This window comes from Vanacampus margaritifer, chromosome 5 (genome assembly GCF_051991255.1).
Source record: "Vanacampus margaritifer isolate UIUO_Vmar chromosome 5, RoL_Vmar_1.0, whole genome shotgun sequence".
Lineage (NCBI taxonomy): Eukaryota > Metazoa > Chordata > Actinopteri > Syngnathiformes > Syngnathidae > Vanacampus > Vanacampus margaritifer.
The window spans coordinates 5950001-5969711 of NC_135436.1; the positions used below are offsets into that span (position 1 = coordinate 5950001).

A 19711-nucleotide genomic window follows, 5' to 3' on the forward strand; every position below is an offset into this window, starting at 1 on the left:
TTAATATTGGATTGTATATTTAAGTCTGACTTTGACCAATCAGAGACTAGCTTAATAGCGCATCGCCATACAAGAGAACCGTATCTAGGGGCTTTACTAAGAATATAATTTTAGTTGTATTTTTCTCTTCATCTGCACCAGGTTTCAATTGAAGCACAACCTGATGAAGACATAGCTGAAGACGTAGCCGTCACACAAAAAGTTGACCAGTGACGAGATTTCTTTTTGAATGTTGATGTTGAAATCGGTTTTCAGAACCAAGACGTTAGGAGTGAAGAATGTTGAGTAGATGCTAGGGCTGCACTATATAACTAACAAATAATATCCCAACAATTGTTTATGTAATGTGTATTGCAAAGACGTTCAAAATAATGTAACCAACAATAAGCTTATATAGGACTAAAATTCCTACAAGTCAACATTAAATATATCACAAATTGAAGATTTGTTGGCCGTTTGGTGATTTAGATTATGCACTGTAGTGATCTTTTTGTTTCTCATTAATTTATTCATGGTGGATTTTAGAGGTGAACTCGCTATCACTGTTATTATTATTATTTTTTTTTTTACAGAAGTGTAAACATCAGGTGGTTAATTCACTTGTGTCGAGCCTGGATAAATGTGCTGTATGTTTTGGACCTTTTGCTGCACTAAAATGGAATGGTATTCAATGCAATGGTGGGTATTATCTTTTGTGTTATATGTATCTGCAATGGATCTTTGTTTCACTCATGCAGAATTAATAGTGCAGGCATTTTCACTGAATGAATATAATTTAGTCAAGATGATAAATTATGACCCATGTTTTATACCTGTGTCTTTAGTTGCAAGCAGCTAAATGTTGAGCAATTGTCTCAATTTTAACGACTGTCTGACTCAGTAAAATAGAAAAGTCTACTGTAACTGAAGGACTGTATCACACAAGATCTGTTTTTGGGCCATGCCATAGATTAAGCACATTAACTATCCCTTCATACTTCATCTCATCTTTCGAATAAATGTGGTGACTAGATTTATAATAATCTTTAGTATATGCACAAACATTAAGTTCTAAATATTTTTCTTTTTTCTAGTTTGCTTCAGCGTCTGGCACATATCCTGCTTTAAAAATGCGAAACTGCTCGACGATGAAGACCACCTACCTTTGGTAAATGAACTTTAACACATTAGCCCATCAATGGCGGGAGCTGCTTCTGCCGCGAGCGCTCGACACTTGTCTAGAGTGTCTACTTTGAGCGGAACATCATTAATTACCAGCCAAGTAAAGCTAGTAAATATTTGACCACCCGCCCAAATGAATTTTAACCCGCATTTGGCGGGTCGGCGGGTGTTAATTTTAGAGCCCTGTATATATGCATATGTATGTGTGCGTCTACTGTATATATGTATATACAGTATGTATATCATCGCTGTCCTGTGAAAAACACGTGTCCATTTTTGGGTCGCTGGCTGCTGGCTCCGGTAGCGATCTTTCTTGGCGGCACGGCTTGTATCACGGTGCGCTTTATAGTCTGGAAAATATGGTGAAAGTGTTTTTCACAGGACAACGACGATATGTATATGTATGTCATAATCGTTTTTGTTTAAAAAATTAGGTTGCTGATGTCGCTAGTTCAAGTGAGGATTCATCAGCAGAGGAATATATTCCAGATTCACAAAGTTCTTCAGACACTTCGTACATTGAACCGCTTTCAGAAATTCTGAAATCCGAAGGTCTTCCAGGAATCGGCAATGAGGAAACTGCCCATCCTGATTGTACAGAGCGTCTTGAGGCTTTTGAAGAGGCTGAACAATTACAAGCAGCAGGAGGAGTTCAGAAGAGCAATACAGAAAATGAACCTTTTAAAGAGAGTACAGGAACTGAGGAAGATGAGATTTGTTCTTCAAACATATCTTCAGAAAACAAGAAAAATTACTGCTGTATATGTGGAAAACCTCAAACCAAATTTGCCCGTCACTTGAAAACCCATGAGAAGACATATGCGGATGTTGCTCAAGTTTTGGCACTCCCCAAAGGCTCTAAGGAGCGTAAAAAAATGTTGGACAAACTCAGGAACAAAGGGAATTTTGAACACAACAAAGATGTAATGCAAAGTGGGACTGGATTGCTGAAAATTAAACGCAAACCGAAAAATAAGTATGACCCAAAAGAATATGTGCACTGCATCTATTGCCAAGGAATGTTTCTTCGGAGGGTGCTGTGGCGACATGTTAGAAAATGCTCCATGAAAGCAGAGGAAGAGAGTCCTGGTCCTGGAAAAACCAGGGTCTTAACTTTGGCCAGAATGTCTGAGTCAGTCCACAGCCAGCCAATATCCCAAGGTGTTTGGAAGCTGTTGAGTGTGATGAATGATGATGACGTCGCTGCTATTGTGCGCAGAGACTTTTGCATTCTTCAGTTGGCCCAATCGTTTTTCAATAAACATGGTCAAGATCCCACCAAATTTGAATATGTCCGGCAGAAGCTTCGAGAAGTTGGAAGACTACTTCTGATACTGCGGACAGAATTTTCACTCTTTACCTTCGAGGAAGCTGTAAAACCGGCAAATTTTCATTTAGTAGTTCAAGCTGTCAAGAAGGTGTCTGGATTTGACGAAGAAAAGCACTGCTACAAAACTCCAAGCCTCGCCCTGAAGTTGGGCCACTCTTTGCACAAGATATGTGACATCTTACACTGCAGGGCGCTAATGTCTGGAGACAAGGAAATGCAGAATTCAGCAAAGACTTTCCAAAAACTGCAAAGCTCAAAGTGGTCTGAGCTTGTGTCTCACACAGCTTTGACCACCTTACATGAGGAGCACTTTAACAAAGCATCCACTCTGCCTTTCACAGAAGACGTACAACGTCTCCACAGACATCTTGAAACAACTGGAAGTTTAGCATCTGAGAACTTGGACAAGATCCCATCAACAAAAGTCTATGGTGAACTTTGCAGAGTAACTTTAGCTAAAATAATTCTGTTCAACAGACGACGTGGAGGAGAAGTTGCCAAAATGCAACTAAAGAGCTTCCTTCAAAGGGACACAGCTGACCTCCATAAAGATGTGGCAGTTGGCCTGACAAAGTTTGAACAAAAACTGTGCAAACATTTCAGCCGTGTGGAAATTAGGGGCAAAAGAGGGCGAAAAGTTGCTGTTTTGCTATCACCAGACATGGTTGATTCTCTGACACAGCCCATTAACAAAAGAAAAGATTGTGAAGTTCCAGAGGAGAACATTTTTTTGTTTGCAAGACCCAACTGTTTGACTCCTTATAGAGGATCAGACTGTTTAAGAACCTATGCAAATGAGTGTGGGGCTCAAAATCCGGAACACCTCAGGTCAACGCAGTTACGCAAACATGTTGCCACATTGTCTCAAGTCCTGAACCTCAAGAACCATGAGCTGGACCAAGTTGCTGACTTCTTAGGGCATGATATTCGTGTCCACAGAGAATATTACAGGTTACCAGAGGCTACGACCCAGCTGGCTAAAATATCAAAACTACTTATTGCTATGGAGAAAGGAACCCTTGCAAGTCTTCAGGGAAAAACACTAGAAGAAATAGAGATTGAAGGTACACATTGTTAAAAGTTAGGGTAGCTTTTTTTCTCCCAAACATTTTACAGGTTGTCAAGGATAATTACAACTGCAGACAGCAAAGCATAATTTATTATATTTGTCTTTTTTACTAGCTTAATTTATGAACAAATATCCATAAATTAATTTCACATTAACAATTATGAAATGCAACTGAAGCTCACGTGTAACGTTTAACATAGTTGGTTGTCGTTTTTTTGTCAGATACTATCGACGTCACTGCTTCCGAACAAAGTGCAGAGAGTGAGGCTGAGGAATATGAACCCCAATCATTTCAACAAACTAATATGGGTAAGTACAGTGAAGGTATTTTCTCTGCTGGTATTCAGGATCTTAACAGCGCTGAATGTAACCATAGGCTGTAATGCAATGTGATTATTGTAACACCTTGAAAGTGCAGCTAAATCTAGGAAAGGTTGGCTCACATTTCAAAATTAGTGTCCATATATACTAGGCTGGGAATTGCCAACAACTTACCAATACCATGTGTATCCTGATATGTCCTGTATTGCATTGCGCTACATGTGTATCCTGATACATGGCTTTCCAGGAGAAACTATTTTACACTGTTTTTTGGTTGCTGTTTTTTTACCACACATGGTATGAGCCGCCATCTGATAACATGCTTTATTGTATGATTTGCGGCTTGTTGGCCAAACGTTGCAATGAATTATTTTTATTTTATTTTTAAGATATTCCACCTACAGATGATCCACAAGAAGGAACATCCAGAGGTATGGTTAAGAGTCACAATGTAATGCTGTACTTCTGTGTGTTGTTTGCGCATTCCGACGGACTTTCAGACTTCCGACATCGGATTGGGGCATCGAGGCTTGGGAGGCACATGTTGACCGTACCGCAAATGCCATGCATACATGTGTCTAACGATACTTGGGCACCCCTGCACAACTAAATTATGTCAATAAGAGTATCATGTTTAGTTCAAATTCTGTTGTAATACTACATTGAGCTATATTGCACTTTCTACAGGAGCCGAGACATTGTGGCAGCCTGTTAAAAAACCTTCAGGGCCCACACATGGTATGTGTCGCCATCTGATAACATGCTTTATTGTATGATTTGCGGCTTGTTGGCCAAACATTGCAATTAATTATTATTATTATTTTTTTTAGATATTCCACCTACAGATGATCCACAAGAAGGAACATCCAGAGGTATGGTTAAGAGTCACAATGTAATGCTGTACTTTTGTGTGTTTGCACATTCCGACGGACTTTCAGACTTCCGACATCGGATTGGGGCATCAAGGCTTGGGAGGCACATATTGACTGTACCGCAAATGCCATGCAAGCATATGTCTGATAACGATACTTGGGCACCCCCGCACTACTAAATTATTATGTCAAGAAGAATATCATGTTTAGTTCAAATTCTGTTGTAATACTACATTGAGCTATTATTGCACTTTCTACAGGAGCCGAGACATTGTGGCAGCCTGTTAAAAAACCTTCAGGGCCCACACATGGTATGTGTCGCCATCTGATAACATGCTTTATTGTATGATTTGCGGCTTGTTGGCCAAACGTTGCAATTAATTATTTTTATTTTATTTTTTAGATATTCCACCTACAGATGATCCACAAGAAGGAACATCCAGAGGTATGGTTGAGAGTCACAATGTAATGCTGTACTTTTGTGTGTTTGCACATTCCGACGGACTTTCAGACTTCCGATATCTGATTGGGGCATCGAGGCTTGGGAGGCACATGTTGACCGTACCGCAAAATCCAATGCATACATGTGTCTAACGATACTTGGGCACCCCTGCACAACTAAATTATGTCAATAAGAGTATCATGTTTAGTTCAAATTCTGTTGTAATACTACATTGAGCTATATTGCACTTTCTACAGGAGCCGAGACATTGTGGCAGCCTGTTAAAAAACCTTCAGGGCCCACACATGGTATGTGTCGCCATCTGATAACATGCTTTATTGTATGATTTGCGGCTTGTTGGCCAAACATTGCAATTAATTATTATTATTTTTTTTTTAGATATTCCACCTACAGATGATCCACAAGAAGGAACATCCAGAGGTATGGTTAAGAGTCACAATGTAATGCTGTACTTTTGTGTGTTTGCACATTCCGACGGACTTTCAGACTTCCGACATCGGATAGGGGCATCAAGGCTTGGGAGGCACATATTGACCGTACCACAAATGCCATGCAAGCATATGTCTGATAACGATACTTGGGCACCCCCCCACTACTAAATTATTATGTAAAGAAGAGTATCATGTTTAGTTCAAATTCTGTTGTAATACTACAATGAGCTTTATTGCACTTTCTACAGGAGCCGAGACATTGTGGCAGCCTGTTAAACAACCTTCAGGGCCCAAGGCCAAAAAAGTCAGGAAGACAAAGCATCATGGACATCAAGGTAAATTACACAGACATACTATATAATAATGTACCACTTAAGCCTGGTTGACACGGTAGGATTTTAAAATTGTCGGCCGGCTTCCAAACTGTGAGGGACGCCACGTAAAGAGAAAAAAATCACAAGAGTAACAGTTTTGAACGTACCGTGTGTGGTGTGCAGCCACACTGCACAAAAATTAACAAAGATGAAGTTATAATACATTTGCATGTACGCTTGGTCGCCATGGGACATGTACATGCACCAGCTCAGACTTGATCGGACATGATTATAGACTGCGCTCATATCTGAATTAATAAATGCAGCGTCATGTAATGGCATACATTTGCTCATCCAGTGATTCCTGATAAGTGTGCCGTGGCACATTAGTGCGCCATGAGAGCGCTTATGGTGTGTTCTGGGAGAAATAAAATTTTACTTAATTGGTCAACCACACGTCCCGCCCATTGACAGATGGGATGGGCTCAAGCATGCTTGCGACCCTCGAGAGAATATGGATGGGTGGTCAGAAAATTATTTAGAATAAATAATGAATGCTTGTTACACCATCTATGCCAGGAATGTATAGTGGTAGAACAAATGAAGACTCTTCCTTGGATGACAAAAAATACATACAGTGGTACCTCAGAGTTTGAACATAATTCGTTCCTGTGAACTGTTCAAAGTCTTTGTTTTGTTTCTTAAATGTTGTTCACTGTTTGCTGTAACATTAATTGCCCTACAGGGACATAAATAAATTTTAACTTAAATTTGATTTGTTCAACTTGTGGAAATTTTTTTCCATGGGAAATAATGTAAATGCAATTAATCAGTTCCCAAGCTCCCTAAACAGAACATTTCTATTTTAATTTATTTGTAATTTAATTTAAGGTGTACACCACACCCTGTACAGTTAAAAAAAAAAAAAAAAACTGACCTTTTTTGTTGTGGTGTGATTGCATCGGTGGATAAAAAAATGCACTCTCAAATGTACAGACCCCATTTTAAATTCCTCATGATTGCTATGTTAATGCATGCTTTGGTTCAGTGCGGAGTTTGTGTATTTTACATTGGGCATATTGTTTGACTACTAAGGGGTCCTTGCGTGCGCTGTTTAACGTCAGGCACATTATTGAACAGCTACGGAGGGGTCTTTGCGCCAGTATTTACGGAAGTAGTCACGGTAGATGTGATAATCTCCTTTCCTAAATCCACTGTAGTTTGTTTTTCCTTGCTGCCCCTGGCACTATTGTCTTTTTTTGGGCCCATGGCATAGAAAATTACCATGGAAAAATCAAAATGCACTTACGAATGTACGGAGCATCTCACGCTCTGACTTGTTATGAGCAGCGCCCCGTCTCGACTACCGTGATGTGAGCATTCGGCATCACTCTGCTTCTCTCGGCTACCCTTTCAAGGTACATTCAGCTTTGCTTGGGTGTTTGGACTCCGACAATGAGGTGAAACTCCGAGGCATTTTTACTCTACTCGATTTGTACAAGCTCCAAGACATTCGAACTCCGAGGTTCCACTGTGATTGATATGTGTATTCACATCTTGGGGTGTACCATGAGATTTTTCAGACTTAAAATGTGCCCTGGCTTAGTCAGTCGTGAATCACTGTTAATGGTGACTGTTGTGAGTTGAGATGGCATGTTTTGGTAAAAACTGAAAATGGACTTAACTGTTGATGTAGAGTACATTTTGTGTTTCTAACAAATGATTTATTTTTCATAGAACTTCTCACAAATGAAATTGACGATCTTCGGAGAAAGAAAAAGCATCCTTGGTCTCCAGCTGAGGTTTCTGCTGTGATGAAGCATTTCAAAGACCTTATTAAGGAGGGGAAGTTTGCCACAAAAATACAATGTGATCTGTGCAAGACTGCAGAGCACCCTATCCTGGTAAATCGCACTGTTCAAAATATAAGAGACTTTGTACGCAATCGAGGCACTTCAATCAAAAAGAAAAGTGGCAAGTAAGCGGCTGCTTCGTTCTATGTTATCGCTTTTAAGAGCTACCCAAGTTTAAGATCAGGCAATCATGTTTTAAAGAATAAAATGTTCAATGTTCACTGACTCTTTTGCATCTGGTTTCATGTCTAGCTTATCCATTACAAAGCTGTACTTTACCTTGATAACCTGTTCACATAAGAAGCATTGTTTTATTAAAATACCAGTTTCAGTCGGTCCTAAAATTTTAAGTTGTAACGTGGTGCTCAAGGACCAGGTATGACTTTGCATTTCACAGTATTGCTGTGCACAACAATTTGTCCTCATATCAGGTAAGTCATTACACATCAATGTCATTTTAGTTTGTGTAAAGTCAGAATGCCAGAACTTTCAAGACACTTCAGTGCCATGGTTGCTGTGTGTTGAGTAAACTTTGTCCTTGTAATGTGAGTTGGTCCTCATAATTACCATGTTTGCCATGGGCGTGGCTTATTTAGCTCATTATCTATGTCCTCATAATTACTGTTTTTTCAGGTTTTTCTTTTTTTTGTGTGTTGAGTTTTTTCAAGTTTTGAAGTGAAATTTCCCTGGACAACCCCAAAAAAAAATTTTGGGTGCAAGTCCCATCTCTCTGGCATTAGCGGAAAGGGGTGTCCCCGTAATACACAATTAAACAGGTTTGGAAAAAATGTCCTCATAATACACAGAGGCAAACCTGTGTGTGTGTGTGTGTGTGTGTGTGTGTGTGTGTGTGTGTGTGTGTGTGTGTGTGTGTGTGTGTGTGTGTGTGTGTGTTTGCCTTTGTGTATTATGAGGACATTTCACCTGAATACATGCCGTGCTGCGAGGACATTTTGAATTATGAGGACACAGCCCATGTCCTCATAATTATTTCAATGCAGAAGTGCTTCTAGGGCTGTAGAAGGCTTAAATCCAAAGTTTTAGCCAATGTCCTTGTAAAGCACAATTACGTGAATTTGTGTATTTTTGTGTATTTGATGGCGCCCCCTGTAGGAAGGTCCTTGTAATGCACCACTTCATGAATAATTCACACCAGTGTATATTTCACAGCATTTGATTGGCTGACCATCACCTGTCCCCACAATTACGCACGTCTCCATAATTCAGTTTTTTCTCAAAATGCTGTGTATTGTGAATGTTTGTCTGTAGACACAGAGCCTTATTTTTTTTGCAGCCACCAATTCCTAAGTAAATAATTAAATAATGAAATACCCTATGACATTTAATTATATATTTCAGTATTTAATTATTTCAGTGGTTGTTTATTTAAAAATGTACAATGGTTAACAGCAGAGACAGAGAAACTGTCAGTGCAGTACATTGATTCATCATTTAACATCCCACCCTACCTTTACAGTATAACATCTTTCTGTACACCAGTGGCCAAATGTTTTGAGAATGACATTGATTTTCTAAAAATCTGCAGTGCTGACTTATTATTGTTTTTTTATGATGGCAATTTGCATGTACATGTACTCCAGAATGTTATAGTGATTAGATGAATTGCAAAGTCCCTATTTGCCATGAAAATTAAAGTAATTTCCTTTAGTGACCTTACAAACTTTAAGTGAAGAAGGCTTCAGGGCACCCAAGAAAATCCAGCAAATGCCAGGACTATCTCCCAAAGTTGATTCAGCTGCGGGGATAAGGACATCACCACCAGTGTAGAGCTTGCTCAGGAATGGCAGTAAGCAGGTATGAGTCCATCTACACCCATGGTGAGGGAGTAAGACTTTTGGAGGATGGCCTGGTGTGACCAGTGAAAAAGGGATTCCATAAACACAGACCAAAATAAGGAAAAAAGAGTTAAAGTTATTTTCTCTGATTAACCCCCTTTCCAACTGTTTGGGGCATCCGGAAAAATGCTTGTCTGGAGAAGAAAAGGTGAGCGCTACCATCAGTCCTGCTTCATGCCAACAGTAAAGCATCATGTGACCATTCATTTGCAGGGTTAATTCTAAGCCAAGTTACTGGGCTCGCTCACAATTTTGCCAAAAAACACATGCATCCATTACTAAAGTATAGTACCAAAACATCCTCGGACAGCAACTGTGTGACAGCAGCAAGGTTATTTTATTTACTAAAGCAAAAAAACATTTTCGTTAATGAAAAAAATAATAATAACTTTTTAAAAAAACAAACTGAAATCACATTAAACGATTACAAAATTATCTATAATTCTAGCAATAATATCCTTTGTTTTCGTCTGTGGTAATTAATTTAGTATATGAGCCTTTCGGGTTAATTTTAAATGTGATCTATTTTTTTTTAATTGACACTGTAAATCATAGAACAATAGCCACTCTTATCAACAAAGTTCATAATCCAACACTGAACCAATTTGTTGATTTAAATGTGATTTATTATATTGCCCGGAGTACGGAAGTGACGTCATCTAGCAGCCCCGATAGAGAACCGCCCCGGCTCTAATTACTTCACGAGACGTGATGGCAGTGTAGCTGTGCTAATGAGGTAGGTTTGAAGCTTGAATTTTTCCTCCAGAAACTTGTTTATTTTAATGTTGGTCGCTTGTGTACATTGCTGAAAATGATTTATAATGCAAGTCCAGTGTAAGTGCAGCTAAGCTAACGTTAGCATACCTAACCATCTGTTGATTATGATGGTTGCAGCAAATTATTTATAATTGCTACGCTTTTGTTAGTGACGGTTAGCTCAGTTAGCATAGCAGAGCTAACCGTCTGTTGAGTAAGATAAATGCTAATTGAAATTTTTAAGAGGAAAGCAATAACAGGCTGGTTTGATAGGCTGGTTTATGATGTGAAAATATACAATGGTTTAGTATTACCAGTACAGTATAAATGAAGTATTGGTAAATTGCTGCATTTGTGTTTACTTAAATTTGTTCTTTAAATAGAAATATTTAAGTAAAGTATGTTAGTGTTCATTACATTTAATTTATGCAAATATTTAGCAGAGCTGTGCTATCCACTGTATTTTATTTTCGTTGGCACATTTACTGCACACTGCACAGGATATTATGGTCCACAGAAAGTCAACTTCAAAACATCTGCACCAAGTTACCTATCAAACTGATTGAAACTAATTTTTTTCTATAGCTTTAGATCATTATCTTCAGTGAGATATGTCAGTCATGAGGCCACAGAGGGCAAAAGTTAAACCCAAAGAAGAGGTAGCATATTTTTCATCCTTAGGTAAAGACAAGGATGGCTTCACCATAAAATATATTAATTCATTCAAAGGTGAGTATTGGTAAAAGATTCTTTAGTATGGGCCTAGTTTTCATTACTGTTATAATGAAATATTTCCGTTGTATCCCTTTTTCTTTGTAAGGTTGAGGAGTGTTCAGTTCCTGCTCCTTTCAGAAGGGAGTCTTTCCTACTGAATATCGAGGAGTAGTTATGTGAAAACAGGCTGAGAGTGTATCATGATGCCCAGAAGGTTTTCATGTTTGAATTTCACTACAATGGAAAAACACTATGGTATGTTTATATGGTGTGTTGTCACACTTAATTTTGTTTTTTTTGGGGGTGGGGGGGTTATCGTGCAAGGTTTGACAAAACATAAAAGATTAATTATAACTCAAAAGCAAAAGTACATTCTTTTCTCAATATAATTTTTTTTGTTTTTATTTCATTTTTTTTACAATATTGTGACTTATTTTTTTATTTTACTTTTACAGTTATCGTGAGTATCGCTAACCTCACAATATCATGTTGATTATCATATCGTGATTGCTTATCATGACATTTGGATATTGCTTCATACATGTGACATACTAGAATTACTGGTCGCACATTCATGATTACATGAAATTACAGTTTAGCAGTCTAGTCTTAGTAAGAATTTAATTGTATTGGTATTTTTCTATTCATCTACCCCAGGTTTCCACTGAAGCACAACCTGATGAAGACACCGCTATCACAGACTGCGCCAAAGTTGACCAGGTGACTAGATTTCTTTTTGAATGTTGTTGAAATCAGTTTTCAGAAGCAAGACATTAGTGGAGGGTGGAGATACTAGGGCTGCACAATATGTGGAAAATATCTTGGCGCACGAATGGCTCATGCAATATGTGTATTGCAAAGACGTGCAACAAATGAATATTGGATTGTTTGTATACTTTAGTCTGAGGCTAAGCGATATGGCCAAAAAATAAAATAAAAAGTCTTTTAAACCAACCATCCAGCATTCTGCCACCACTTGTGCAAAATTACAACTCACAATAACATCTGGATGTAACAGAACATTATAACAGCTTTTAATAATCCAGAAGACAAAATACATTTCACGATTTAGCAAATTTTCAACGATTCAATTTGAATTTAATTTATTCAATTAATTTGATTTATTGCCAGGCCCTACTTGAGTCTGATTTTGACCAATCAGAGACAACCTTAATTGCGCATCGCCATACAAGAGAATTGTATCGAGGAGCATTACTAACAAAAAAAAAACTTATTTGGATAAGACTAGATCAAAATGAGCATGATTATTTTTCCGCACGTACGTGTATTTCTTTAATTAGATTATGAAGATATATATATTCGGTCCATGTTTAATGTCAAAATAATCTCCATCACTGTATAAAACACCCATGTCACATGTTTTGTCAATACTGTGCAGCCCTCGCAAGATACACAGTCCTCACAATGTCGTAGTTGTGAATAACTGACACTCTGAGGACAGTGTATTTATACACTGTGAGTTTAAAATACGTTTTGAGGGCTTGGAGTTACACATACAGTCCTCACAATTCATACTCTGGTCAGGTATGGACACTCTGAGGACTGTGTATTTTCTTATTTGTGTGTCATTGTGAAAAATAGACGTCAGCAATTTACACAAACCTGTAGTGCAGACAGATTTATTTATTCATTTTTGTAATGGCAAATAAAATGAGTTTGCATTCACATTACTTTAACCTATTCATTGTTCTGTATGTACTGTAACTGTGTAAATGCACAGGTACAGTCATGTTACTAAGAATTGAATTTTATATGTATTTTTCTCTTCATGTGTACCAGGTTTCAACTGACGCACAACCTGAAGACATAGCTGTCACAGACCAAGTTGACCAGGTGACTAGATTTCTTTTTGAATGTTGATGTTGAAATACGTTTTTCAGAAGCAAGACGTTGCACAATATATAAAAAAAAGATCTTGTCGCACGAATGGCTCATGCAATGTCTGTTGCAAAGACATGCAACAAATGAATATTGTATTGTATACTTTAGTCTGACTTTGACCAATCAGAGACTACCTTAATTTCGCATCGCCATACAAGAGAACCGTATCGAGGGGCATTACTAAAAAAAACTAACTTATTTGTATAAGACTAGATCACAATAAGCATGATTATTTTTCCGCATTAACGTGTATTTCTTTCTTTGGATTATAAAGATCTCTCTATCTTTATCTTTATGTCTATATATCTATATATCTGTCTCTCTATCTATATATATATGTATATTTGTGTATATATATATATATATATATATATATATATATATATATATATTTGTGTATATATATATATATGTATATTTGTGTATATATATATTTGTGTATATATATATATATGTATATTTGTGTATATATATATATATATATATATATATATATATATATATATATATATATATATATATTTGTGTATATATATATATATACTGTATATATAGAGTATGTATGTATACAGTATATGTATAGATCTTTTTTTAGGTCCGTGTTAAATGTTTAATCTCCATCACAGTATAAAACACCCATGTCGCATGTCAATACTGTGTAGCCCTCGCAGATACACAGTCCTCACAATGTCGTAGTTGTGAATAACTGACACTCTGAGGACAGTGTATTTATACACTGCGAATGTAAAATAAGTTTTCAGGGGTTTGGAGTTACAGATACAGTCCTCACAATTCATACTCTGGTCAGGTATGGACACTTTGAGGACTGTGTATTTTCTATTAATTGTTTCATTGTGAAAAATAGACGTCACCAATTTACACAAACCACTAGTGCTGACGGATTATTTATTTTTGTAATGGCAAATAAAATGAGTTTGCATTCACATTACTTTAACCTATTCATTGTTCTGTATGTACTGTAACTGTGTAAATGCACAGGTACAGTCATGTTACTAAGAATTGAATTTTATATGTATTTTTCTCTTCATGTGTACCAGGTTTCAACTGACGCACAACCTGAAGACATAGCTGTCACAGACCAAGTTGACCAGGTGACTAGATTTCTTTTTGAATGTTGATGTTGAAATACGTTTTTCAGAAGCAAGACGTTGCACAATATATAAAAAAAAGATCTTGTCGCACGAATGGCTCATGCAATATGTCTGTTGCAAAGACATGCAACAAATGAATATTGTATTGTATACTTTAGTCTGACTTTGACCAATCAGAGACTACCTTAATTGCGCATCGCCATACAAGAGAACCGTATCGAGGGGCATTACTAAAAAAAACTAACTTATTTGTATAAGACTAGATCACAATAAGCATGATTATTTTTCCGCATTAACGTGTATTTCTTTCTTTGGATTATAAAGATCTCTCTATCTTTATCTTTATGTCTATATATCTATATATCTGTCTCTCTATCTATATATATATGTATATTTGTGTATATATATATATATATATATATATATATATATATTTGTGTGTGTGTATATATATATATATATACATATATATATATATATATATATATATATATATATATATATATATATATATATATATATATATATATATATATATATATATATATATATATATATATATATATTTGTGTATATATATATATACTGTATATATAGAGTATGTATGTATACAGTATATGTATAGATCTTTTTTTTAGGTCCGTGTTAAATGTTTAATCTCCATCACAGTATAAAACACCCATGTCGCATGTCAATACTGTGTAGCCCTCGCAGATACACAGTCCTCACAATGTCGTAGTTGTGAATAACTGACACTCTGAGGACAGTGTATTTATACACTGCGAATGTAAAATAAGTTTTCAGGGGTTTGGAGTTACAGATACAGTCCTCACAATTCATACTCTGGTCAGGTATGGACACTTTGAGGACTGTGTATTTTCTATTAATTGTTTCATTGTGAAAAATAGACGTCACCAATTTACACAAACCACTAGTGCTGACGGATTATTTATTTTTGTAATGGCAAATAAAATGTGTTTGCATTCACAATACTTTAACCTATTCATTGTTCTTTATGTACTGTAACTGTGTAAATGCACAGGTACAGTCGTGTTACTAAGAATTGAATTTTATATGTATTTTTCTCTTCATGTGTACCAGGTTTCAACTGACGCACAACCTGAAGACATAGCTGTCACAGACCAAGTTGACCAGGTGACTAGATTTGTTTTTGAATGTTGATGTTGAAATACATTTTTCAGAAGCAAGACGTTGGCACAATATATAAAAAAATATCTTGTCGCACGAATGGCTCATGCAATATGTGTATTGCAAAGACAAGCAACAAATGAATATTGCATTGTATACTTTAGTCTGACTTTGACCAATCAGAGACTACCTGAATTGCGCATCGCCATACGAGAGAACCGTATCGAGGGGCATTACTAACAAAAAATAACTTAATTGGATAAGATTAGATCACAATGAGCATGCTTATTTTTCCGCATTAACATGCATTTCTTTCTTTGGATTATAAAGATCTCTTTATCTTTATCTCTATCTTTATTTTCTATATCTATCTGTCTTGCTCAGTCCATCTCGCTATGTCTGTCTGTCCGTCTCGCTATGTATACAGTATATATATCTATATGTATGTGTATATATATATGTATATGGATAGATCTTTTTTTTTAGGTATGTGTTAAATGTTTAAATAATCTCCATCACTGTATAAAACACCCATGTCGCATGTTTTGTCAATACTGAGCAGCCCTCGCAGATACATTGTCCTCACAATGTCGTAGTTGTGAATAACTGACACTCTGAGGACAGTGTATTTATACACTGTGAGTGTAAAATAAGTTTTCAGGGCTTGGAGTTACACATACAGTCCTCACAATTCATACTCTGGTCAGGTATGGATTCTCTGAGGACTGTGTATTTTCTTGTTTTTGTTTCATTGTGAAAAATAGACGTCACCAATGTACACAAACCTGTAGTGCAGAAGGATTTATTTATTTATTTTTGTAATGGCAAATAAAATGAGTTTGCATTCACAATACTTTAACCTATTCATTGTTCTGTATGTACTGTAACTGTGTACATGCACAGGTACAGTCTTGTGTGTTACTAAGAATTGAATTTTATATGTATTTTTCTCTTCATGTGTACCAGGTTTGAACTGACGCACAACCTGAAGACATAGCTGAAGACGTAGCTGTCACAGACAAAGTTGACCAGGTGACGAGATTTCTTTTTGAATATTGATGTTGAAATCAGTTTTCAGAAGCAAGACGTTAGGAGTGAAGAGTGTAGAGTAGATGCTAGGGCTAAACTATATAACTAACAAATATAATCACAACAATTGTTTATGCAATGTGTATTGCCAAGACGTTAAAAATACTGTATCCAACAATACGCTTGTATGGGACTAAAATTTCTACAAGTCAACATTAAAAATATCTCAAATTCAAGATTTGTTGGCAGTTTGGTGATTTAGATTATGCACTGTAGTGATCTTTTTTTCCCATTAATTTATTTATGGTGGATTTTAGAGGTGAACTCGCTATAATTTTTTTATTTTTTTTTTAAACAGAAGTGTAAACATCAGGTAGTTTATTCACTTGTATCAAGCTTGGATAAATGTGCTTTATGTTTTGGACCTTTCGCTGCACTAGAATGGACTGGCATGATGGGTATTTTATCTTGTGTGTTATTTGTATCTGCAATGGATCTTTGTTTCACGCAACCAGGATTAATAGTGCAGGCATTTTCATTGAATGAATATAATTTAGTCAAGAGGATAAATTATGACCCATGTTTATACCGCTGTCTTTAGTTGCAAGCAGCAAAATGTTGAGCAATTGTCTCAATCTTAACGACTGTCTGACTCGGTAAAATAGAAAACGTCTACTGTAACTGAAGGACTGTATCACACAAGACCCGTTTTAGGGGCAATGCCATAGATTAAGCATATTAACTATCCCTCTTGTTAAATGCTTCATCTCATCTTTCGAATAAATGTGGTGACTAGATTTATAATAATCTTTAGTATATGCACAAACTTTAGGTTCTAAATGCTTTTCTAGTTTGCTCCAGCATCTGGCACATATCCCGTTGATTGCAAAAAAAAAAAAAAATGCAAAACTGCTTGATGATGAAGACCACCTATCTTTGGTAAATGAACTTTAGCACATTAGCCCATCAATGGCGGGAGCTACTTCTTCCGCGAGCGCTCAACACTTGTCTCAAGCTTCTACTTCGAGTGCATCACTAAGTAGCAGCGAAGTAAAGCTAGTAAATATTTATGACCACCCGCCAAAAGGAACTTTAACCCGCATCCGGCAGGTGTCAATTTTAGAGCCGCTGTATATATGCACATGTATGTGTGCGTCTACTGTATATATGGATATCATTGCTGTCCTGTGAAAAACATGTTTCCATTTTTAGGTCGCGGGCTGCTCTCCGGTAGCGATCCTTCTTGGCGGCACGGCTTGTATCACGGTGCGCTTTATAGTCTGGAAAATATGGTGGAAGTGTTTTTCACAGGACAGCGACAATATGTATGTCTGTATGTATGTAATAATTGTTTTTGTTTAAAAAATTAGGTTGCTGATGTATCCAGTTCAAGTGAGGATTCATCAGCAGAGGAATATGTTCCAGATTCTCACAGTACTTCAGACACTTCCTACATTGAACCTGTTTTTCAGAAATTCTGAAATCCGAAGGTATTCCAGTAATGAGCTATTAGAAAACTGCTCATCTTTAAGATGAGAGGTAGTCATGTTTTAAAGAATAAAATGTTCAATGTTCACTCTTTTGCATCTGGTTTCATGTCTAGCTTATCCATTACAAAGATGTGCTTGACCTAGATAACCTGGTCACATAAGAAGCATTGTTTTATTAACATACCAGTTTCAGTCTGTCCTAAAGTTGTAACATGGTGCTCAAGGATCAGGTATGACTTTGCATTTCACAGTATTGTTATGCACAACAATGCGACCTTATATCAGGTAAGTCATTACACATCAATGTCATTTCAGTTTGTGTAACGTCAGAATGCCAGAACTTTCAAGTCACTTCAGTGACATGGTTGCTGTGTGTTGTGTAAACTTTGTCCTTGTAATGTGAGTTGGTCCTCATAATTACCATTTTTGCCATGGGCGTGGCTTATTTAGCTCATTATCTATGTCCTCATAATTACTGTTTTTTCAGGTTTTTCTTTTTTTTGTGCGTTGAGTTTTTTAAAGTTTTGAAGTGAAATTTCCCTGGATGACCCCCAAAAAATTTTTGGGGTGCAAGTCCCATCTCTCTGGCATTAGCGGAAAGGGGTGTCCCCGTAATACACAATTAAACAGGTTTGGAAAAAATGTCCTCATAATACACAGAGGCAAACCTGCGTGTGTGTGTGTGTGTGTGTGGAAAAAAATAAAGATCTTTCTCAGTGCTGTGGCTATATTTACAATTAACAAGTCAATTCAAAGGCTGCATTCAGACTGCAGGCATATGGGATTCCTCCACAAATTTAAATATATATATTTTTTTTAGGGCTTACTGTCCACACTGTTGTTAGCAAGTGTCCAAATCTGATCTGGCTCTGATCAGACTGAGCCATATTGCTGACCCATCTGACAGGTTGCTGTAGTGACTGCGTCGAACGGAGGTCTCGCCCAGCATGTGTAGTGTTTGACGTTTACCACTCCTTACTGCCCAGGGCTCTACACTTTTGCACTGGTAGAACTGGTGTTACCAACTTTTTCAGTTGGTCGCATCACACAGGTTTTGGTTGCACTTAAAAAATAAAATAAAATAAAATTCCCCCCGGGGGATACAGCATGACCATATTTGCTTAACCTTGCTCTGCTTGATGAATTCTCGTAGTATCTGAGTTCACCAACTCTGGAGAATACATCTTGTACCAAGCCCGTTGATTTCCACCGCAGTGGTTTGGACCAATCATCAGTCTGGATGGGCTAAAAATCTCGTTTTGGCTGGCAGTCTAAACAAGGCCAAAGAAATGTTAATTTGGACTTGGCACACACCTGCCGGTATTTAAAGTGCTCTCTTTAACTCTAAAGTTAATTAGTTGTAGGTTTTTCCTGACAATTTTATTGTCGCACAAGCCATTTCAAAAACATTAGAGGGTTGTCATTGTTCAGAGTCAGGACAAGGCCACAAAATAATTTCTGAGGCAGTAAATATCCCATGAAACACAAAAACAGTCAATCACCAACAGGAGAAAATATGGCAACATTACCAAGAACTCAACGTCCCTCCAACATTGCATTTTCCCTGACCAGTTTTAGATTTGTCTTTTTTTCTCAAAGTGGCTGGCAGCAACATTGAAGGAGCTGCAAGAATTTCTGGCAATTACTCGCTGTTTTTATGTGACAATAGCCAGTCTTCTAAACATGTCTGGGCCATGGTCTAAAGACTTACCAAGCCTTATCTTACAAAGAAATGACTTCACACAATACATTCCATTCTTTTCCCTTTTTTGTTTAGAAAAGAGAAATCTCTATATCAACATTGTTGAACTGTAGGCTTATTTTACAAATGTTTTCATATGTAAATTATAATCTAAAATATTGCATTTTGCTATTGTGTATATGTTGTA

The 19711-nt window shown here is 36.9% G+C and overlaps 2 protein-coding genes and 1 long non-coding RNA gene across 9 annotated transcripts in view; all 3 read left to right on the plus strand.

Annotated features, from left to right (window-relative positions):
- The window catches only part of LOC144052330 (uncharacterized), a 15521-nt gene extending 10570 nt beyond the window's left edge, over positions 1 to 4951 (plus strand). For 5 of the 7 annotated variants that reach the window (XM_077566279.1, XM_077566278.1, XM_077566280.1 and 2 more), the window contains 7 exons: positions 573 to 678; positions 1074 to 1147; positions 1596 to 3555; positions 3783 to 3869; positions 4271 to 4312; positions 4569 to 4619; positions 4712 to 4950. In XM_077566279.1, the coding sequence (XP_077422405.1) occupies positions 573 to 678; positions 1074 to 1147; positions 1596 to 3555; positions 3783 to 3869; positions 4271 to 4312; positions 4569 to 4619; positions 4712 to 4932 (2541 nt within the window). In that variant the 3' untranslated portion in view covers positions 4933 to 4950. Of the gene's footprint in view, positions 1 to 572; positions 679 to 1073; positions 1148 to 1595; positions 3556 to 3782; positions 3870 to 4270; positions 4313 to 4568; positions 4620 to 4711 lie in introns of all 7 variants that reach the window. The other 2 variants (XM_077566277.1, XM_077566276.1) reach the window with 2 other exon arrangements.
- The window catches only part of akap1b (A kinase (PRKA) anchor protein 1b), a 72466-nt gene that overhangs the window by 18238 nt on the left and 34517 nt on the right, over positions 1 to 19711 (plus strand). The gene's annotated exons all lie outside the window — the stretch shown is intronic.
- On the plus strand, positions 5199 to 17823 carry LOC144052332 (uncharacterized). The gene is made up of 12 exons (XR_013294200.1): positions 5199 to 5503; positions 5595 to 5636; positions 5896 to 5982; positions 7699 to 11155; positions 11247 to 11395; positions 11798 to 11860; positions 12941 to 12994; positions 14101 to 14154; positions 15256 to 15309; positions 16270 to 16335; positions 17545 to 17598; positions 17703 to 17823. It is a non-coding gene; the product is annotated as an uncharacterized LOC144052332 (long non-coding RNA).